Below are 23,813 nucleotides of genomic sequence, written 5' to 3'. Positions count from 1 at the left end.
AATGTTGAAGTGAAACTTGCCCGTGGTTTCCTACCTTCCTCTCCCCGCTCCTTGTGCGGGAGCAGCTCTGCACGGTGTAGTGGCTGAGAGAGCGCAGCCTGTGGAGGTGGGTACCTTGTTCACCCTGGGGCTTTGTGCAGCCTGGGCCTCTCTGGGCTGCAGAACCTTCACCTGTAACATGACAGTAATCATACCCACCCTGTGGGATTGTTGGGAGGCCACGACGGGGATTCTGTTGGCCAAACGGTCCCCTGGAAAGCCTGGTAGACTTCTTTTTGTTTGTTTATAGTAGTATCTCTAACACATAAACTGTGCTAAGCATCTGGTCTAGCTTGAAGTCTTTTGTCTTCTACTTACTGGCCTTTGTGCTCTGCCCATCCTTCTCTGGTCAGTCTAACTGCTATTCAGGAAGAAGAGGAGAATGAATCTGGTGTAGACAGCCAGCAGGCTTTGCCACCTGGGACTAACACCTTGTAGGGGTACAGAATTTGCCATCCCCTAATATCTCTCTTTGGCATATTAATTTTAAGCTGGTTATTTTCTAAGAAACAGTAGACATGGGGAAAACTCTGAAAATCAAGTAGGAGTTACCGTTTTGCAAGAAACATTTGCATTTGTAAGGGAAATCTCCACTTGTGTAAGGGTATCTCCCTGGATGCAGCAAGAAGAGGAGGATGACCAAGTCTCTGGAAACTCTTATCGATGCAGAAAGCAGTGTCTTAAATCTGCATCACAATCCTACCCTTGTTTACTGTGCTTTTCCTGGTAGCTTCCCACAACTGACTCTCCCTGCCCTCAACATCCTCTTTTGTCTTTAGCTGAGGGTGGTATTTAAGGTGAGGGCTTCTGCCATTTTGGAGAGTTACTCAGTTTTCCTGGGTCTCTCCCATGTATACATGTTATTAAACTTTTGTTTGATTTTTTTCCTGTTAATCTGTCTCATGTCAATTTACTTCTTAGACCTGCCAGAAGAACCTGGAAGGGTAGAGGAAAATTTCTTCCTACTTTCATTCACCCAGCAAATATTTATCATACATTTACCATGGCCATGTACTCCTAGGCTCTGGGTAGACAGTGATGAGCAAGAAAAGAATATTCTTTATTCTCATGCTTCTTTTTTTTGGCCGAGCCACGTGGCTTGCGGGATCTTAGTTCCCCAACCAGGGATTGAACCAGGCCCTCGGCAGTGAAAGCACTGAGTCCTAACCACTGGACCGCCAGGGAAATCCCCCTCATGCTTATTTTCTAGTGGGCGAATCAAATTGTAACCGAGCAGGACCCTGTGGGGCCTTCCCTGGACAGACCCCTCCTCTGTACCCTGTGCTTTAGCTCCTCTCTGAAGTACCTAGATAATAGTATCTGATGCACATTTCCTGAGTCGTTTTACAGATGCTAAAACCCACACCAAATGGAAGATGTTAACTGCTTGATGACCATGAACACATAGCCAGCCAGGCCTACTGGAGCCTAAGGATTGATGTTAACCGCTGTGGTACCGCCCTGTTACCTCACCATCAGCCAATCAGAGAATTGTGCATGAGCTAATCACAAACTCTGCCCCCACCCCGCCCCCCTTTAAAAATGCTCTCCTGCAACCCATCAGGGAGTTCGGGGGAGTTCGGGCTTTTTGAGCACTACCTGTGCCAGATTACTTGTCTGGCGCCTTACAATAGTTGCTGTACTTCCCTTCACCACAAGCCAGTGTCAGTGGATTGGCTTTACTGCCTGTGGATGAGCAAGTTTGGTTCGGTAACAAGAAACACATTTACAAGTAGGTAGATCAGATAGCAGACTGTGGCCGGTGCCATGAAGGAAATACATGAAATAACAGATAGTGCTATTCCTTCAGAGTCAGCACTTCCTGAACCTGCCGCCCTTTGCCATGTGGATTAGATACCTTTCCTACATGGCCTTAAATAGATATAAAATAGCTTGCAGCTCTTATCAGGTACTGTTTTAATGATGTTTCTTTGTCTGTCCACATGGAGCTCCTGCACAGAGCCTGGCACATAGTAGATGTTCAGTACGTGTTAAAGAAATGCATGCAGGAATGGATAAATAATTTATGACACCTTTGCAGATTGAGTGTAAAATCCCTTATAACAAGGAGTAAGATGTTCAGTACATTGGCAAAGCAGGAAAAGGTTTGGGATCTTGAACTCTCCCAAGCTATGGTTGATTGATAGGTTTTTAAACAATAGTGATGATAATCACAATACTATTGTTGGCAGTTATCCAGTGCTTGCTATGTGCCAAGCACTGTTGTCAAGAACCTTACATTTAATCTTCAGGGCAACTCATGCCATAGCCTCTAATTATAATTGTCTTTTGTTCACTCATTAAGAATTCTAGGCTAACTTAAAGATACCTCCCACTCAAATGTTCAAAGTGAACTCATGATACTCCCCCAAATCTGGTCCTTTTCCAGTGTTCCTCATCTCAGTGAATGACAGTGCCATCCATGCAGCTGGACAAACCCAAAACCTAAGGAAAGGCATTCCTTTCTTTCGTCTTCTCTATCAGTTAACATGTATTCAGATCCTGGTAATAAAATCCACTAAACAGTGGCTCAAGGTAAGAAAAAATCAGATCATCTCACAAACAAGTCTAAAGTTAGTCTAAAGGGTTGGTGGGCCAATGGTGTTTGATGTCAACTTTTTTTTTTTTTTTTTTTTTTTTGCTGCACCACATGGCTTGGGATCTTAGTTCCCCAACCAGGGATTGAACCTGGGCCATGGCAGTGAAAGTGCCGAATCCTAACCACTAGACCACCTGGGAACTCCCCTTAGCATGTCAACTTTTATCCTCAAGCTTGTTTGTCTCATGATCAAAGATGATTGCCTCAATTCCAGGCAAAGTCTTTATTGATTCTGTTCATTTTTCTTCATTCTTTTTCTTTCTTTTCCTCAGACTAGGTAATTTCAGTTGTCCTATCTTGAAGTTTGCTGATTCTTTTGTCTTCTCACACCTATCATTGACCATTTCTAGTGAATTTTTCATTTCAGCTATTGTACTTTTCAGGCCCAGAATTTCTATTTATTTTATTATATAATTTCTATCTCTTTACTCATATTCCCTAATTGTTCATACATCCTTCTCCTGATTTCCTTTAGTTCTTTGTCTGTGGTTACCTTTAGCTCTTTGAGCATATTTAGATAGTTAATTAAAGTCTTTGTCTAGTAAGGCCAGTTAATGTTTGGACTACTTCATTGGTGGTTTTTGTCACTTTTTTCCCTGTGAATGGGCCATTTCCTCTTTCTTTGCATACTTTGCAATTTTTTGTTGAGAACTGGATATTTTATTTAATTTTATTAAAAAATGTTTTGATGTCTAGAAATATTTTATTTTTTAAACTTATTTTTAATTGAAGTATAGTTGATTTACAATGCTGTGTTCATTTCTGCTGTACAGCAAAGTGACTCAGTTATACACATATGTACTTTTTTTTAATATTCTTTTCCATTATGGTTTATCCCAGGATATTGAATATGGTTCCCTGTGCTATACAGTAGGACCTTGTTGTTTATCTATTCTATGTGTAAGAGTTTGCATCTACTAACCCCAAACTCTGAGTCCATCCCTCCCTCACTCCCCCTGCCCCTTGGCAACCACAAATCTGAGAACTGGATATTTTAAATATTATAATGTGGCAACTGAAAATCACATTCTCCCTCCTCTCTAGAGATTGCTCTTGTTACTTGTTGAATGCTGCAGTTGTCTGTTTAGTGACATTTTCCCAACTCTTTCTGCAAAGACTATATTTCATGTTGTACGTGATCATGTGATCATTGAAGTTTCTGTTCTTTTATCTCTGAGGTCAACCTGTGATTTCTTTTTTTTTTTTCAACTTTATTCATCTATTTATTTTTATTTTTGGCTGCATTGGGTCTTTGTTGCTGCGCGTGGGCTTTCTCTAGTTGCAGCGAGTGGGAGCCACTCCTCGCTGTGGTGCATGGGCCTCTCATTGCGGTGGCCCCTCCCATTGCAGAGCACGGGCTCCAGGCACGTGGACTTCAGCAGTTGTGGCATGCGGGCCCAGCAGCTGTGGCTCGTGGGCTCCAGAGTGCAGGCTCAGCCGTCATGGCGCATGGGTCCTGTTGCTCCGTGGTATGTGGGATCCTCCCAGACCAGGGATCGAACCTGTGTCCCCTGCATTGGCAGGTGGACTTCCAACCACTGTGCCACCAGGGAAGTCCCAACCAGTGATTTCTTTTAATGCCTGAATTTCATAAAGGAGAAAAAGGTCTTCCTTCCCTTTAAATTCTTTTGGCAGACATTGCCCAGGAAACGTTTCAGACCTAGGGGATTGAAACAACGGCCAGTATCTTCTCTAGTCTCTCAGTGAACTGCCAGGCAAATCAAAACACGCATCCCCAAATTTTGGAGGACAGGGTTCCCACCCTGGTACCTGCAAGTCACTCCATGACCATGGGCCACTGTCCCCACAGCTGCCTGCTACAGGGATGGGGCATGCATGATGGTAGCTGCAAGTAAGATGTGAAATTCATTGACATAATACCAGCTTCTTCATCAAGCATTCCCATGGATGCTGCAAGTGTCTAACTAGACTTTAGAATTCTGAAACAGTGATTCTGACAGCTCAATAGTTGATTTGGTACAGGGACTGATTCTGGGAGCTTCCTATTCTGACATTTTCCATGATGTGACTCCTGTATTTATTCTTGTTGAGATAATAATCTCCATATTAAAATGTTGTTTTGACATATATTATAAAAAGAATTTAAGTGAAGGCTGGTATGATATGTGTATAAATAATGTATGTATTGAATTATTTCTTAAGAATTATTTTCCATTATACCATCTCACAAATTGGCTGGTTGGCCAAAAAGATGGAGTTTTACATGTATCTGTAGTGGTGTCACTATATATCACTACATCGTATCTTATGGCTGTGCAGAGAAAGTGGCATTTCTTTATTGTGTCTGTAGTTAGTCTTTTTCTCCTATTCTGATGGGGAGACCCGCTGATTAACTGGGGAAGAAATCCAATACAATTTAAAACTTAGTCTAATATGATGACTTAAATAGTCTATTTAGGTAGTGTCCAGCTCTCTCTGAGATTAAAATTCTCAGTGTCTGCTTTTTACCCTAGGATGGTTTAAGGGTGTGGGGTGAGGGGTGTGGTGTATATGATCTTCTAGCAGCAGTGGGGCACTGTTCGTTTCCCTTGGTTTGATGTTTGCTACTTCCTCTGGTCTCTGGGGCAATGTCCCTTTACCTCCTAGCTGTGTTTGCCTTGCGTGCGCGTGCTGGTGTAATTCGTGGTAGGGCCTTTCTGGTTAGTAAGAACCTCCCAGTAACCTCTGGTTCATTCTCCCTTTGGCCCCTCCTCTCTGAGCTCTCCTGGATGTCTGCTGTGTCTCTATCTGGCCTTCTAGCCTGGAACGTCATCCACAGCCTTTGCTGCGGGATTACCCTGTTCCATGGTGGGTTGCATGACCAGCCCTCTAGCCCAGTAATCTTGAGTCTCAGAGTTTACCATTGCTTGACTGTGTTTGCAAAAACCTTCTCTCACGACGATGCCGTGGCCTGTAAGACTGTGAATTTACTATGTCATCCTTCCGTGTGTGTCAGATGTTGCATATTGCTTCATTTTACCTCTTCCTACTCCCTTCCATAGTAAATCCTAATTACTCCCCAGGGAGATGAATGCTTCCAACCGCCTGGGGCAAAGGCCATATACTCCGAGAGCAAAACAACTACAAAAATAATTTTTAAACACTATCACACGTGTGTATATAAATATATATGAGGATAAAATTTAATTATCCTCAAATATTTAATTATAAGAGTCATATGTAATTTTAAATGTATACAGTCTTAAATTTAAGGAACATAGGAATATGCCTTTAGAGAGGCATAAATGGTGTGCACGCACATTATGTAATGTGTATATATATAATTAAAATATATATGCATGTATTATATAGATATGTTATAAACATATATGTTATACATATTTATATGTAATATATATTATTAATTATAGCAATGTAGTTATGTCATATATACACACACAGTTGACCCTTGAACAACACAGGGGTTATGGGCACTGACCCTCTGTGTAGTCTAAAATCTGCATATAACTTTATAGTTGGCCTTCTGTATCTGTGGTTCCATATCTGCAGATTCAACCATTCGTGGATTGTGTAGTACTGTAGTACATATTTGGTGAAAAAAAAATATGCTTATAAGTAGAACCATATAGCTCAAACCCATGTTGTTCAGGGTCCACTGTATATATAATTAAGAGGTTTGGTTTCTGTCTATCAACACTCCCATGACCAAAAATAGCGTGATTTAACACACACATTTTCTTTTGTTGCAGGACTGTTCGTGTGTGGTTAAAGAGAGACAGTGGACAATATTGGCCAAGCATATACCATGTGATGCCTTGTAAGTATCTGGATCTCTGTCTTTAAAAATCAGACATGGACCCCAACTCCCCTTCCTTCCCAGATTGCCTTCTCTGTATTTTCTTGAGTAGAGATGCCTGAGGGTTGGGATTATCATTATAATGGAAAGTACCTTGTTAAATCATTCTAGCTCTCAGTATGTAAAATAAGAAAATTGTTCTGAAATTGACTATATATGCACAGTTTCTGAATAAGATTAATGGAAGGACTACAGCACCTAGACTCCTTGATTACACAGTCTCCCTCTCTTTTCCAATTTTTTTGTAAAGTACTTCCTTAGACAACTCAAAATTTTGTCCAGTGATTACATTTGTGAAGTAAATTTGTTCTTGCATTATTGTTATATGATTTATTCAAATTCAAAACATTCAGTGTTGAACATTCAGTTCTGAAAAGGATTTGCTTAGGATTGAAACGTTCTGATAAGAAGTCAGTCTTATTTCCCCAGAATCTTATGTGAGAAATATGTCCTTGCACTGATAAATAGTGAATCTTTCAAATATACCTTTAAAAAAAGATGACTGATTCTTACATTCTTGCACTGGCAGAAGTTCCCCTGCAGGGAGAGAGCTGGCTCCCTTAGATACAAAATTTCTTTTTTGTCTAGTGTTTTGTTGTTAAAATTACTGAAGTTTAATTGTCCTATTCCATATTTATTTTCGTGTAAAATAATTATTTAAACTTATTATCAGTTATATTATGAAATGTTTCTCTTACTCCCCTTCCTTCAAATCTTAATTGAAATTGACATGCTAGAAAAATGCCCCAGGTTTGTGGTCTGGGTTCTTGTACCCTCTGGCTTCCTGCAGTGTGCACCTCTTCCCTTCATACCAGTATCCCAGTTTGAGTAGTACATGCCACCACGTACAACCAAAAGAAATTCATGCTACGCTGTAGATGTGATTAAGTTTATGCCTCTGGCAAAAGAATACTGCAATAACTTAAACAACAATTTTGCCTGTTTATGAACAAATACATTATTAAGGATGTACTGGATTTCTCTGATTTTCAAATTTGTCTTTGAGGTTTGCATTTCTTTAGAATTGTAGTGAATAGATGATAGCCCGTCGTTGAACCAAGCATCCCACTCTACATTAGTGAAAAGGCAGCCTGTAATTCCAAGTGCTTATATTTTCCCCTCATCGGTCATGCTTCCAGCAGACACCGTTGCACAGCCAAGACCCTGGGGGAACTTCCTTTTAAGCCTTGGCAGTGATGAGGGTTTAGGTAAATGGAAAGGGAAAGGAATTCTCTGATTGATTTTTTTTTTCTCTCTCATTTTTAAGTGGTATAACCAGTCTTATCTACGGTCTTTTTCATCACACTTGACATAATATCTAACAGGACGAGATGGCGAAGTCCTGTAGTCCAGCAAGTTGAAGTTGACCCCAGAGGCTTGTCGTTCCCATATGACTGCGAAGACAGAGGAGAGGCGGACGTGGGCAGAGTGATGAGGGCTTGGGGATGGTGCACAAGGAGTCGTCTTCTTCTTTTTTTTTTTTTTTAATTAATTAATTAATTTATTTATTTATTAATTTATTTATTTTTCGTTGCGTTGGGTCTTTGTTGCTACGCGTGGGCTTTCTCTAGTTGCAGCGAGCAGAGGCTATTCTTTGTTGTGGTGCGCTGGCTTCTCATTAGGGTGGCTTCTCTTGTTGTGGAGCACGGGCTCTAGGCACGCAGGCTTCAGTGGTTGTGGCTTCTGGGCTCTAGAGCGCAGGCTCAGTAGTTGTGGCGCGCGGGCTTAGCTGCTCCGCGGCATGTGGGATCTTCCTGGACCAGGGCTTGAACCCGTGTCCCCTGCATTGGCAGGCGGATTCTTAACCACTGCACCACCAGGGAAGTCCCAAGGAATCTTCTTGAGATGGACTTTGATACTTGATAGGAACCTCTTGAAGATGCGGGATCCTAAGCAGTTGCTTACCCACCCCCTCCCCCATACACACTTCCATACACATTTGGTGTCATTCTCTAATGTTCTCTTTATTTGAATATCACTGAGGATACAGAGACACCTTAAGTTGTATTTTCATCCTTTATTAAGCTGTATCCTTGATTGACTAAAGGCTGCTGTAGCTCTTGTACCTGGCATAGGTGCTCAGTAAAGAAGTACCTATTGCAGACTTGAATCTGATAATAAAGATGAGTTTCCCTGAGAATATTATCATACATTTTCCTAAATGACTGAGCATGATCTTTGAGAAGGACCCTCTAATTATTTGCATAGTTTGCCTATGGCCTCCTACTAAAGGGAGTAAAGCAGGGATTACTTTGCTATTAACATTTGGTCTGTGGACCAGCAGCATCAGGGTCACCTGAGAACTTACTAGAAATGCAGATATTGAGTTTCACCCCAGATCTACTGAATCAGAATCTGCATTTTAATAATATCCCTAGGTGATGTGAATGCCCTTTAAAGTTTGAGAAGATTGCCTTTTGGCGTTGTCTCCAACATGCTGATCTGTTTACATATGTTTATATCAACACATGTGAAGCCTCATGCATATATAGTGTTTCTTTGTAAATACATAGATATAAGTACACGCTCTAGTTGATCAAATATTTACTGCACGCCGACTGTATACAGGCCATCAAGCTAGGTGCCAAGAGATGCAGATGAACAACGCGTGAATGGTCAAGATGATTTCTGTAATCTTTCATTGTTGGATGGTTCCATCTACCGTGGAGAGGGGTAAAAGAACAAAAGCCTGCATTCTTCACAGTTGATCAGAAATTGGCTTTTATTTTCCTAGGGGTCATATGCATTCAGATAACATAGGAACTGAGCTCTGAGCAAGACTTTAAGTTTTGTTTAACTTGAGAGAGGCAGAATCTTATTGCACAAGGAAATAGGCTACATTTTCGTGTCAGTTAGAATTTATTCCTTTTATTCATTTATTGAATTTCCAAAGGGCTTTTCTATTTTTTTTTTTTTTTTTTTTTGCAATCCTTTCTATTGAAAGGTGTTTTGTTAAGAGGTTACTCAGTATGATCCCTAAATAACGGTTATGTGGTATTAATTACAAAGTAAGTGGAAAAGTACAGTATATCTGGAGGCTATAATACGGACACCGCAAGGCAGATATGACCATGTTGTGTGTTTTTAGTGGTACATAATGGGTAGTATTCCAGATCCAGAAAAAAACAAACAGAGAATATCTTGTACATGCAATATATGGTTTATCTGTTTATTTTGTCCATTAAAATACCTTAAAAAAAAGAACCGAATTCATAGAAACAGAGTAGAAAAGTGGTTGCCAGGGGCAAGGAGGTGGGATGAATGGAATCTGGGGATCTAGTGTATAACATGGTGACTATAGTTGATAACACTGTATTGTATGATTGAAATTTGCTGAGAGAGTACAACTTTAAAGTTCTCACCAAGAAAAAAAAAATTAAATATGTGAGGTGACGAACGTGTTAACTTGATGGCAGGAATCCTTTCACGATACATACCAATTCATCACATTGTACACTTCAAATATCTTACAATTTTATTTGAAAATTATACCTTAATAAAGTTAGAAAAAAAAGTCACAGAACCTGAAACAAACACTGGGAAAAAAAAACCCTTTTAATATAGGATTTGTCAGGACTTCCCTGGTGGCTCAGTAGTTAAGAATCCACCTGTTGATGCAGGGGACACAGGTTCGAGCCCTGGTCCAGAAGGTCCCACATGCCGCGGAGCCACTAAGCCCGTGCGCCACAACTACTGAACCTGCACTCTAGAGCCCACGAGCCACAACTACTGAAGTCTGCGCGCCTAGAGCCCGTGCTCCACAACAGGAGAAGCCACCGCAGTGAGAAGACAACGCACCACAGTGAAGAGTAGCCCCCGCTTGCCGCAACTAGAGAAAGCCCGCGTGCAGCAACGAAGACCCGACGCAGCCAGAAATAAATAAATAAATTTATTTAAAAAAAAATATATATATATGTATATATATATATATATATATATATATATATATATATATATATATATAGTATTTGTCATGTTCTGGGTAGGATAGTAATGTTTTATAGCATTGAGAAGAATTTGAAGTTGATTGGAGGGAAGGGATCAGAAGGCATTAGATGAGAAAGAATGAACAGTGAAGGCCAAGTTTGAGGGCAGGAGTGAGCCTGAAAGGCAGAAACTGCGTGAACTTCAGAGAGTGGTAGGTGAGAGAAAGATGAAGAGGAGACTCATCACGATCAAAAACCCAACCACTGCTTTGGGGGTGTCCTCATACCCTGCCTTTTCTGAGAAACTCCTGCTTCCCCTCCAGGAGGGATCCAGGAGAAACCAAATGTGCCTAGTGAAGGCTGTTTGCCCTGAGTCAGTCTGATTTTCCAAGGAATTTAGAGTTTGGAATAGGAAATGCTAGTCTCAACCTAGGCTGGTCCCTTGAGCTGGGAACACAGAAATGAAACAGCTGTGAGGCATTTGTGTGCCTGAAGAAACAGTGAAAGCTGATGCCCTGAAAAGGAAGTGTGAATCAGGAAGGAAGGATCACTTCGCTCCAGAGCGAGTGAAGCCTGAGCAAGTGATGCCTTAAGGTTTTCTTCCTCATCCTCCGAACCCCCAAGCCTGGCTCTGCTTCTGCCTTTGAGTTCAAGAGATACCCTCTGTCTTACTGCCATGTGCCCATTTGCGCTTGAGTCCATGCCAGTGGGCATCTGCGACTTGTCACTGCAAGTATCTGACTCAGCCTTGCCCTGACTGTACACCTCCCAGTTCCTGTCTTTTTACTTTCTCCTGGATCTGTGATCTTTAAAGAGGAAGAACCGAGCCATGCATGTCCCTATTGATGCCTCTGCGGTGTTGAGCTGAAAATAGTGCGGGAAACGTGAGGACAAGTAAAGATGAAAAGCAGAAAGAAATATCCTGTTTTCTTTCATTTCTTTGGACAGTACATTCAACTAATTTTAAGTGTTTCTTCCATCCAAACCCCGTGCAATGTACAAAGGTAGAGTGTTTAATACTACAGGTGATTCCCATCTTCATGGTGTGTACGGTCTAGTGGGGGAGGCAGACCTCAGATGAGTACCGTGCATGGTGCATGGTGTGGTATAACCAAAGAAGTAGGTGTAATGCGCACATGGTCACAAAGGGTTCCCAAGCAAGGTCTGTTTTAAACCCTGCTGTCTACAGAGAATTTGGGGTTTCCTATAAGCTGATTTTTATGGATAAGTGAGAAATAAGAGCATATCCTTATCAAATATTCTTTCAAAAATAATATCTTCTTGACATATCTCACGTAGTAGCTGGAAAGTAGCCTATGACATGATCAAGTTACAGCCTGCCCAGCTGGGACCTGCCTGACCTTGGATACCAGAGGGACCTTCCTGAGGGTACAGAGTTAAGGTTTCAGTTATAGCCATAAATGTGATTATTTGTTCCAGGCTTCTAATAGGTACCATTTCAGCCACAGCGTTTTGCATCACACTACAGAGGAAAAACAACACATGAAAAGCACAGACATTCCTATTTTCATGGTTGAGTTATTTTAGATTTACTTTACCAACTAGGTTTGCTATTCATGGCATCAGACAAAGGAGTGGAGGAGAGAGCGCAAGCAGGAGCCAGGGTGGCAGGTGTTTGAGATTTTTCTTACTCTGCGGTATTGGGTATCAGGTCTGGGCCTTTATTGCCAACTTTTCCCCTATGGAGAATAGTTAAAGCAACGTGGCTGCCAAAGGTGTAGTGAATAGGTTAAGAGGGCCAGCATCTCAGGCCTGAGTGAGGGTTAGGCAATTGGAAAACCTCTGTGGATTCTGTCATTGCCAGGACAGGCAGGTGGAATTTACTTTGGCTCCTAAGCGTTTATGGATTTGTCCCCAAAACAAAACAGAAGGTGGTTTTTCAAAGGTAATTACAAATGAAAGGTACACCTAATAACTAAAATGACCGATTTTGTCGTATTTCCAGCTCTCTGCCTTGGCCTGGCGTGATGGCATTTGCCCAGTCTGAGGCTGTGGTTGGGCCCCTTCAGTTTTCCCACCACTGTGGCCACTTTATCATTTGCTCACCTAACTTTTAAAGCATAGAATCTCTACTCAGTGAAGTAGGTCAGACGGAGAAAGACAAATACCATGTGATTTCCCTCATGTGGAATATAAAGCACCAACAAACAAAATAAATGAACAAACCAAATAAAAGTAAACACATAGATACAGCGAGAAGAGAGTAGTGGTAACCTGGGGGAAGGGGAGGCAAAATGGATAAAAGGGATCAACTGTATGGTGACAGACAGAAACTAAATTTTTGGTGGTAAACACGCTATAAGGTATTAAGAAATAGAAATATAATTTTGTACACATGAAACTTATGTAATGTTATAAACCAGTGTTACCGCAATAAAAAATACATCTAAAATTTAAAAAAAGTTTAAAATTTAAACAAATAAATAATAGCTAAAAAATAAACAAGTATAGGAACCCTAGTCCTCACTGAAAAACTTAATTTTGCACTCTCTGCTTTCCAGTTTTTATCAACAGCCTGGTTGAGAGAAAGGCTGTTTATTATTTACGGTGGGCAGCATGAAGGACATGCAGTTGATTATTCATCTGTATCCTGAGATTTCCTGCTTTGTGTCAGCCTTCTGCAGAAACGCCTTCGTTCACTATGCCCTCAGCGCATATTGCTGTGTGTATACATGAAATGCTTTATCTGCTTTTGAAGTAGTTGTCTACCATCGTGCTCAGCGCCCCTTTGAAGAAACACCAAGGGAGATTACTTTTCAGGTAGGAGAGCCAGAAACCCTGCATTTCTCTAAGGCAGAACCTCCCATCCTGTGTGCTACAGCATACTGGGATGAGCCAAATGGATTACAGGCCCCGAGAACTGATTCGTTTAGCTGGGCAGGGGTGATCCAGTCATCTGGGCCCTAGCAGTCTCTTCCATTTCCTGCAGGGACTGTTCACATCTAAGTTTCTGTGTGTATCATGAGGGGAAAAAGGTTAGGAGGAGCAGCTCTAAGGAACTGGTACGTAGTCCTTATGGGTAATGTGAAACATGGGATCTGTTATATTCCCAATGGATTTTTATTTTGATTTTCTTTCTGTTCTTTTATATATATTTTCCTTGCTCAAGACTTTTTGCTTATTTCTGTCGTTTGTTTTTATTGTATCTGCTTTTAAAGCCATTTCCAATTCTTTGTGAAATGAGGTGGGGAATGCATTGAATAAGTTATCTTAGTTAAGACAAATAGAGTGAGGCAGTTTGAACACAGTCTTACTGTTTACATTAAATTCACCGAAAAATATGCATTGTTTAAGATTAGAGCATTCAGAATCGCTTGTAGGGTAACACCTGTGCCTGGGTGGGAAACTGGAATTTGATTTTCATTTCTGCTACCAATTTGCTGACTCACTTCGGGCAAGTCCTTTCATTTTCTCTGCTCTGAACCTAACAGATAAACTGTCCATTTTCTTTGTTCTCAGATTTTGGTTATATGTCAAATAAGTATTTGTAAAGTACTTTCAGGTTCTTGGAGTTACGCAATATATACTGTCATTGCTGATCTTTTTTTTTTTTTTGGCCACGCCATGCTGCTTGCGGGATCTTAGTTCCCCGACCAGGGATTGAACCTGGGCCACAGTAGTGAAAGTGACGAGCCCTAACCACTGAACCGCCAGGGAATTCCCCTATCATTGCTGACCTTAACGCAGAGGGATTAGGAAAGATTGGCTAATTTGTGAGGTTGTGGCTGGATTGGTTTTCTTTTCCCATTTGTTGGAACTGTAGTCTTAGAGCAACTTGAAATTGAGAATTTAGAAAATTAAAATGATTAACATGTTCATATTGATATGTTTATATTTGGGATGGAAATGAGTTATTTTGTATGTAAATCGCAAATGTTAATTTTCCCATTGGTGAGGTCCAAGGATTTAGGACAATGGAGGTGGTTCATGTGCTGTCCTACCCCTTCTGCTGGGTTTATTGGAGCTTGGGGGGAAATTCATGTGGGAAGATTAGTGATTGAAAAGTATTTAAAATAATGAATTTGGTATTTCTGTTTTTATAAGATAGTGATTGTTTGGGTGACTTTTAGACAATATCTTTAACTCAGTTGAGGGAGTTTTTTGGCAGTGGGGGTTATGTGTATAATCGGGAAATGCTCATCCTGTTGTTTAATTTATATCTTTTTTCAGATAACTTCTTGGTTCCCAGCTGTGAAGTCTGTTGCTCCTTTGTTGGTTTCTTTTTGGTATAGGTTGTATTACAGAACCATGTGTAGAAAACAACTTGTTGTTTTTACTATTGACATTTCCAAAATTAATAGTATATAATCTGGTCTTTTAATTCTCTGTGTACCAAGAAGAAAAGGTGCCCATGGAACTTTGATATTTAACAAAAGTGAAGGAAAACATAAATTATCCAAACTGAAGATAACAGATATTAATTAATCTGAATAATTATAGCATTTATTTAGCATACTCTTATTTGATTTTCATCTGACAGAGTAATTTAAAGCTTACTGTAGTTAGATCACTTTACTGTAACTTAAAACCTCTCTGGGAGAAGAAGGGACCACTGCCAACTCACTGTAATTTTGCTGATGTTACTCAGATTAAATTAAAAGAAAACAAAGGGTTAATTTCAGTTGAATGCATAAAATGCTTGATTTAAACAAAAAACCCTTCTTAATGCTAGGCAGTTGAAGTCCTAAATATAAGTGTTCTTAATAAAGTAAAAGATGGGAGGCTTCCCTGGTGGCGCAGTGGTTGAGAATCTGCCTGCCAGTGCAGGGCACACGGGTTCGAGCCCTGGTCTGGGAGGATCCCACATGCCGCGGAGCAAGTAAGCCCGTGAGCCACAATTGCTGAGCCTGCGCTTCTGGAGCCTGTGCTCCGCAGCAAGAGAGGCCGCGATAGTGAGAGGCCCGCGCACCGCGATGAAGAGTGGCCCCCACTCGCCGCAACTAGAGAAAGCCCTCACACAGAAACGAAGACCCAACACAGCCATAAATAAATAAATAAAATTAAAAACAAAAAAAATGGGCTGAATATTGTAAACCTAATAAATATTATCTTGTGACACACAGTTGAATGGAACAGTGTCCATGAATTAAATCTTTGCTTTGTGGTGATGGGGTGCTCTTGGTAAGCCTCTCTATTCAAGGCCCTCTTATCATAGGATCCTGACATTTAACTTCACCAGGATGCCTTTGACACCTGAAGTTTTATTCACAGAAGTACTGTTGCTTATTTCAAGTTCCCACCAGCACATCCCATGAAGATTAGTGTCTCCTGCCAAATAATGCCTTTGGCATTGTAGAGCTGTCAGAGTGATTGAAATCCACAGTTCAACCTTCAACAGAACTTGTGTTTATTTGAGTAAAGTTCAAACCGATCAGCAAAGGACAGGAAATAAATTAGTCATAAAATGAAAGAATTATAGGTATAAATAATAGAAATTGGGAAACTTTCCCCCAAATAGAAGTATTTTGAGAATGCCTCCTCTCAATTTACATTTTTTAAGAAAACAAAAGCAATATTTTTTCTTAGATGGCCCGTGGGATAAAAGTGTTAGAAATACAAGTAGCCAGTTTCTCTCTAATCCACTTAATTATTGCTCTGTTGAAGTTGATGTTGGTTTCAGGAGCTCATTTTTGCCTAGGGCTCATATCCTGAGCTTTTCCCCCTTCAAATTATATAGTCATTAATATAATCACCCAGACTGGTGTTTCTCTTTATTTTCACCCTCCCTAAATTTTAAGCTGAAAACCTGCCTTAAACGAGAAATATTTCATTTTTAAGAAACACTCAGTATTATGAAAGTGTTTAATTTTAAAGATAAGATTTTGACAGGCCATCAAGGTCTAAAGTCCTGACACTAATATAAGAGAATATTATTTCCCATTACCGATAGACCCCTACAAATTTCTTTCCTATCGTATTTGTACTTTTCATATCTTGCTTCCTAAAATTTTGCCAAGTACACGTCTTCTGATTGTCATCAGTCTGAGACAGAACGGAGATGGCAAATCTCGATCAGATAGCTTGGAAAATGAGAATTCTTCTCTCATTTCTAGATGAAATGTATTTCATCTAGAGTTTTGGCATGCAGTTTTGATAGAGGAGTCCGTAGAGGGGAGCTGCATTGTAATTTTGTAGTCCTGGTTGGCCACTGTGCTCGGCTTGTGGAGAATGCAGTTTTAAGGTGGGAGGATAGAACAGCCTCTCAGCCAAGTTCATCTCTGACCTGAACTTTTAGCCATCAGAGAGACCCAATTATTTCTTCATCGACTAACAAATTATTAGCGTTATAGCATTTAAAGCCGAATTCTTCTTTGGGAAACATCACATCTTTGCAACCTGGCTATAAATATTGTGTTTAAATCATATTTTGTTTGTTTCCTACCTTATTCTTCCTTCCAAAGGATCCCCTTTACCATTTGGTCATAATTACCATTACTTTACTATGTTTTGCCAGACAGTTTTGCCCTTTGTTATTTTCTTGCATGGATGGATAGGCGCTTATTTTGTATGGGCCATAGCACTGGTCTTTCAGAGGTTGCTTTTTTCATTAACTTCTGGTGAGTTGAAGTTAGAAGGATCTCTGTGTCAATTTATCTACTCCCCCAACACCCCAAAAGAAAGACATTTACTATAACAACAAATGTGGGCATTAGTATTTCTTTCAATTCATTTCTTTCCTCCTTGGCCTTGCGGGGCCTTTGGGTAACCAATGCAAGCCCTCTTCCTATGGGAGTGTCACAGTTGGGAAATGGTTTGAGGACCATCGTAAGACTCACCTACCAAAAGTCTTTACACACACACACACACATATACACGCACACACACACAACAGGGTTGCTTGGTGTTTTACCATAATGCCTCTTTGAAGGCATGTTTATACCTTTGGGGGCACCTGGGAGGTAATGCTCTCTGTCTCTGGCAATCCCCTGTCTATAACCATCTGGGTTCAAGCATATGGGTTCTGCAACAACAGAATTTCTGTTAAAACTTCTTTTGTTTATGGTCCTTTATAGGAAAAGTCTTTCCTTTTGAATTCTGGTGGCGTTTCTTACTATCAGTATAAAGTGATGTGGACTAAGGAGGTGACATTGGGGACAAGTTTTATATTATAGGCCCTATATATAGTTGGTGTCACAATCTATAAATTCCTGATGGCAGCTATAATACCTTATATATCATTGCATCACATGCCTTGAACATAGTAAGCATTCTAAATTTTTGTTGAAGAATAACAAGAAATTTAGTAAATGGGGGAAAAATAAGGAATAAAGAAATAGCAATGATGATTTAAGGGTAGCCTGTGCAGTATTGTAAAAAAGTCTTTTAAATCACATTCAAAGATCAGTGGGTTTTCTAATTATTATATAACCAGGTAGGAACTTTGGAGTAAATCATATAGGAAATACTTTTATATGGCCAGGCAGGCAGCTAAGTGATAAGATTTTTCTCGACTATGTGTAGCCATTTGGGCTGCAGTCAAGTTTTGCTTCATACACTCATGCTTATATCTTAATAAATTGTTAGATATTTTAAATTTTTGACAGGAGTAGCAAAATAATAAGTAAAGACAATGTTATAGGAATAATCTCAAACACAAGAACTGTGTTTAGTTTTTCCAGGTATATTTTTATGTGTGTATGTACTTTATGTAGTACCATAATCAGTGTATTTTTTTCTTTTGCTTTTTTCCGCTAACATGATAGTTTTCCATGAAATCATTAAATTTTAATCCTGCACACATGTTATGGGATTATGACACCTGGTGTCTTAGCATCTGTGTAGAGATTTTGCCAACATAGTTTATAGGCCAAAGGCAAGTAAGACTGGCTTTCTTAGGGCAGTGCATTAAATATCGTTTGATTGCTTTTTTTCCAGCAGTGTTCTTTTGGGAATCTAGTTTAAATTTGTGGCTAAACCAGAAGAAGATATTCTGCTGTACTGGTGGAAGTTTGCGGTGGGCGGGGGGGGATTATTTTTTACATATTTCTATTTTCTAAATATATCATGTTTGAAAATTAGAAAAAAGTAAGTACTTTATGCAGTTTAGAAGATTTTGTAGTTGTGGTTCAGGGGCCTTTTATAGAGAATCAAAAAAATGTTACCAAGTGATGTGTTTATCAAGTGGTTCTGTTAGTAGAACTTGAAGTTCTTTTATAGTTTAAAGATAACCTAAGTTGGGTATTTGAATATAGGACTGTGCGTTTGAATTATGTCTTTGAACCTCCTCCAGCTTTTTTTTCCTGTGTGACCTTGGGTAAGACATCTAATCATAACTGAAAAGTAAGAATAAAAACACTTGATGCCGATTATGATTTTGATGATGGGTAGTTCATGACCTACAGCGCTACTGTGAAGGTGCGGGGAGAAATTTAAAAGTTATGTTGAGGCCTTTAGAACACTATTTCAGTATAGAATAAGTTGTCGAAAGGCCCCCATTCTGATGAACAAGCATAGACAGAGAAAGCTGGGAACCGGAAGCTGACTTGGCCCCTCGTGGCTTCCAAGCACGCTTCGTTTACTCAGGCTTGGTGGTACTCAGGAAGTCAGTCCTGCAGAACTGGGAGACCCTGCCCAGGACTGAGTGAGCTGACTCACCTGATTTCTTTCCTCTGGAGCCGGGCCCTGTGTCGAGTTGGTTCTCTTTTAGATTGACACAAAGCCTCCGTCTTTTTCCAATTGGCAGCCTCCAGCATATGCCTTGAGTACTGAGACTAAAAGACTTCTGTTACTCCACATGCCCCAAATCAGTTCTGAATAAAAAAATAGATTTCTGTACTTGGCGGGGCGGGGGGTGAGGGGGTAATAAGAGCTTTCTTTAGTTTCCTTAGTTCAGAAAAAATTGGTTATTTCCATTAAAGATGGGGTTTGCTTGGAAGAGATAGATTGGTGACAGAAGGCTTATGCAGCACAAAATATTGTTAATCTAGTCAAAGCAAATTTAGACTTGATACTGACAGAAGAGCCGAGACCACGCCCCTTGGAACTTGTCCAGTTTGAGAATATCCTATTTGTTATATTCATTAAAAGGATAACTGAAAAACTAGGGGTTAGTTGTAAAATTACTGTTTTTATTTTTTGGTGAGTGGGAGTTAAATGAACTGTTTGTCAGGAAATTGTGGGGAAAAAACTAGTCATACACTTTGAGCTAGTCACTCCTGAATCCATGAGAATCATCGTTTTGTTAATTTCATCAACATGTTCATTTCTTTCAGCTCCATGTTCATGCATGTCTTTTAACCCGGAAACAAGAAGACTGTCCATAGGTCTAGACAATGGTACAATCTCAGTAAGTACACATAAATAAGATTTTCAGTTGAAATACTTCCCTTCCTGTGGAGTATGTATATGTGTCTTGTGATGAGAATTATTTATTAGTTTTTTTTTTCCAAATTAACAAATTAATTTTCTTGCTAAGTTAAGTGGAAATTGCAGTGCAGCAAATTCTGGTGAGGTGCAGGGAGAGCTATCATCAGTCTCAGCTTAAATGCTGACGAGATTCAGCTTGACTTACACGCTCACAGCGGCTAGAATAGTAGGGGCATTACCAGGCCACGGAGTGAACTACATGATCTGTGGGTTGGCGAGAGCAAGCTGTGATACTAGTGACTTTGATCAGATGGTTAATCGTGGTGTCACACGATTCCCCACGCAGGTGACAGAACACGAGGGAAATGGCTCTCTTAGACCTGAGTGTCTGATCTTGTCTTTGATACTTGATGTTGTCCTCCTTCCTCTTTCTGCTCCTCGCTGTCTTCCTAACGCCCTCTAGCAGGTGAATAGAATTCTGTCAATTTGTACAAATTCGTTAAGAAAGCAGAGAATCTAGATTTTAGTCTGTCGGGTAGATCCAGATAAATACTAGACCCTTCGGTTATAGATCTTGAAGGAACTGAAGTGATCAGAGACTGGAATTTCAGGTTTTACCACTTAATCATATTTTTGCATATTTATTTTCAGCTAATATATTAACTAGTAAGACAGCTGACCTGGTAAATTCTCCGTTTTGGTATATTGTCCAGTATTGCCTTTGGAGACCCTGCTTTGGGACCTGGGAATTAGAGGACCCTCCTCTGGCCACACCTCCCCACAGGATGAGGGATCTGAGGGGCCAGGGGCATGTGCCCAGCCTAAGCCCTCACTCCGCCCACCCCCATGCTCTGGGTACCTGACTCTGGAATTTCCTGCTCCCAGACAGCTTAGGGCCTGCTTCTAGGGCCTGCATGGGCCTTTTCCCTGGGTCCATCCAGAGGAGGATAAAACTAATAAATGTACCCTTAGCCTGAAGGGTGCCCCAGGGGCAATGGTTTGAGGTGAGTAGGTGTCCGCACGTGTGGGCAAGGCCCCTCAAGGTGTCGATAGATCTGGGAATGGGAAAGGGGGTGTGGGCTGGCCCTCCCGTGTCACCACACTATGGTGTGGAACTTCAAGAGGTCTAAAAATTCCAACTTTGTACCTGTGCCTCCAGGTGGTTGAAGGTATATTTGTCAAGATTGGAGGAAGAGACCATATTTAATAGTTTAACTTGATTTATAACTTTTACATATTTAGACACCTGGAATGTGAGTCTCCATTTCTAGTCTTTACCCAACCCCCCTGAGGGGTCTGAAGAGGTGAGCCTGACATTTGCTATTTGATCTTTAGTCAAAACACTTGTTTGGTGATCTTTATGGAAATTTTTAACAATATTGTTACATATAAATCAGTCCATTGACAAATATTTATGGAAGTCCTATAAGATCTAATGCATTGTAGATCTGTAAAACCTGTGCCTTAGGAGGACGGAAGAGAAGATCATGATACAGACCTTTGTCTTCTTTAAGGGGAGCCATTTTTAATAAGTGGGGTGTATGTATGATAAACTTGTTTTTAAAAGATAAGGGGAGATAACTGGATTGTTCAATGAACTGAAGTTTCACCACAAAGGAAAATCTGAAAAAATGAGCTGAGATCCATTTATTGCCCAGCAGTTCGTGCAATAGTATGTGTAACACTCACTGTCCGTGAAAAGCCTTATGTGTGTATAGCATATAGGTGATTCTTTGTATCTTTGAAATCAATATAAGGGGTTAGTTGGTACCGATAAATTTGGCTTTGAAGGCAAGTTGAGAGCAAACTAAGTTATGGAGAGTTCTGGCTATTTATTGTAAATAAGAAGAGAGGCTGTCTTAGCCATTATTTCTTTAGTAAATGAAACTGCCAGAGAATCAGAATTTAAATCAGGAACCGGACTAAAATGATTCTCTAGGTGTGTCAACTCGATGTTGAGATACCAAATCTTACCTTACCCGATCTTCTAAAAAAGATTAAGGACCTGGCTTGTATGAAATAATTTCCTTAAAAGTATTTCTTCTACGTTGCTGAAGAAGATGAGTTGTATAACCTACCTATTCTCATCTGAAGAACTGTAAAGAGCTCTGAGTTAGGGAACGATACAGTGAAAGAACAGGGTGTTTAAGGTTCAGAATTCTCATTGATCACTACAAAAATAACCGGTTCTTTACTGAAAATGCTTATACCGAGTCTCAGCTGTTTAATAGTTTACTTTCTGGACGTGAGAAATCCTTTTCAGAGACTATAAGTTTTCTGTTCCTTGAACATAGCAAATACATTCTGGAAGAAATACTATTGGTTAACTTATTTTGAAGCACAGAAAGGAGGAAATTGGAAAGTAAATCCTTATTTCGCTTTATTTTACTGAATAAAAGAGATTTAAGAGGCAGTTAACCTTGTGTAACTGAGTACTGTATTAAAGATGAAGTAGAGATAACAAATACAGACCATTCTTTCAGAAGTTTGGCCACAAATGGAAGGGGAGAGAGGGAGGGTGAGTGCTAGAACAAGATATGATAGTAGATGAACAGCAAGAGGGTCCAGAACGATTTCAAGAATTTAGCTTTGGGAAAGAATGGGGAGACTTTCAATTTTTAGGATAGGGAAAGAGACAGTATTGAGATGTAAGGGAGGAATGACCTTTTATTTTTCTCATGAAGTAGCAAGTTAGATCACCTACTGAGAGAAGCAAAAATGTAGGTGGTATATTTTCATGTCTATAACTTTTGTTCTTTCTGATCGTGTAGCCCAGAACCCACTTCTGCCATCTTGGTCTACAGTCCCGATTATCTCTCAAGGTCTTGTTCACATGTTATCTTTTCATTCTCTCTCTCTCTCTCTTTTCCTTCCTTCCTTCCTTCCTTTCGACAGGTGGGTCCTGAGACCTCCCAAGTAAAATTAAAATTAATCACACACAGTACTCAGTAGGTTAGTTATATCACATTGCTTATTTAACCTGTTTTGTAAAAAGTTTTCAAGTCTGTCTCCTCCATTAAATTGTTGAGTATTAAGGAACTGGCCAGTCGTTTATTCATCTCCTCTCTCAGTGGATCTTAGTGTGGTACCTTGTGCATATTAGGGACTCAGTGAATAATTTGTTAAATAAGTTGTTGACTAAAGTATAAACACTATTATTATTAATATAGCTGGTTGTAATAAGTACCTGCTTAAATACTGAAATAGTTTATTGGTACAGTTCTATTGCTATTCAAAATGTTTTTCACAATGGAATTAACTTCCATAGGGGAAGAAGGTATGCCAGTAATTTAATTCATCCTGAGTTTGAGTTTTCAGAAATGCCTTCTGTTTCAATGTTGACAGAAGTCAGATTGTGCTAACTGCTATTCATACTAAAGCAGGACTTTAGATTTTTCTGTCATAAGGAGTCATATATTCTAGCCAACCAACAAATATATAAATATCAACTGTGTGAAGAAGATTATGCTCAATTCTAACATGTGGCTCCTGGTCTCAAAGAACTTATTCAGTTGGGGCAAAATGAAAAATGAAGTTATGAAATACCTAACACATAGTAAAAAAAATAACAGCAAAAGTAGCAGTACCCCAGTGAGTGTGATGTTGGCAAGGCAATGAGGTCAGATAAGAGTAGGAGAGAATGGTCTGGGGCAGCTCCATGGAGACTGGATGTGAGCTAGGATTTGATTAGCTGAAGATAGGAAGGAAAGGTATTTCAGGCAAAATGAATGGCATGGGGAAAAAAAAATGATGCTCATCTTTATAAATATATTTTTTCTTCTTCATCACAACTCTTAGGGTGCCAAAATTTTTATTAAAATCTTGCCAAGATAAATGCATAGTCACTGAAGATTTTTCGAACAAGGCCCCAAAATGATAAAATCTCTGTTCTTTGTAGATCAATTTCATACATGTGTTACGGGAAGTTTGATTGGGATGAGAGGAAACAATTGCTGTGTATAATGGTTAGCACTCAGGATAGAGGTTATTGTATAAAAATAAATGATATTGACCATGTATGGCTTTGTTGTTACTGTTTTGGTAGTTCTTGTGGTTATTATATTCTTAGAGTTCATATAGTTTATTCAAAGGAATGAAAGAGGAA

General features: G+C 39.9%; 1 protein-coding gene across 5 annotated transcripts in view; it reads left to right on the top strand.

The window, feature by feature from the left end:
- WDFY2 (WD repeat and FYVE domain containing 2) overlaps window positions 1–23,813 on the top strand; it is a 191,207-nt gene that overhangs the window by 67,927 nt on the left and 99,467 nt on the right. For all 5 annotated transcript variants that reach the window (XM_059903234.1, XM_059903232.1, XM_059903233.1 and 2 more), the window contains exons 2-3: window positions 6,349–6,416; window positions 19,615–19,688. In XM_059903234.1, coding sequence (XP_059759217.1) covers window positions 6,349–6,416; window positions 19,615–19,688 — 142 coding nt within the window. The remainder of the gene's footprint in view (window positions 1–6,348; window positions 6,417–19,614; window positions 19,689–23,813) is intronic.

Source organism: Balaenoptera ricei, chromosome 18 (assembly GCF_028023285.1).
Source record: "Balaenoptera ricei isolate mBalRic1 chromosome 18, mBalRic1.hap2, whole genome shotgun sequence".
NCBI lineage: Eukaryota > Metazoa > Chordata > Mammalia > Artiodactyla > Balaenopteridae > Balaenoptera > Balaenoptera ricei.
Note: the sequence above shows the minus strand (reverse complement) of the source record. Positions and strands in the feature narration are given on the sequence as shown.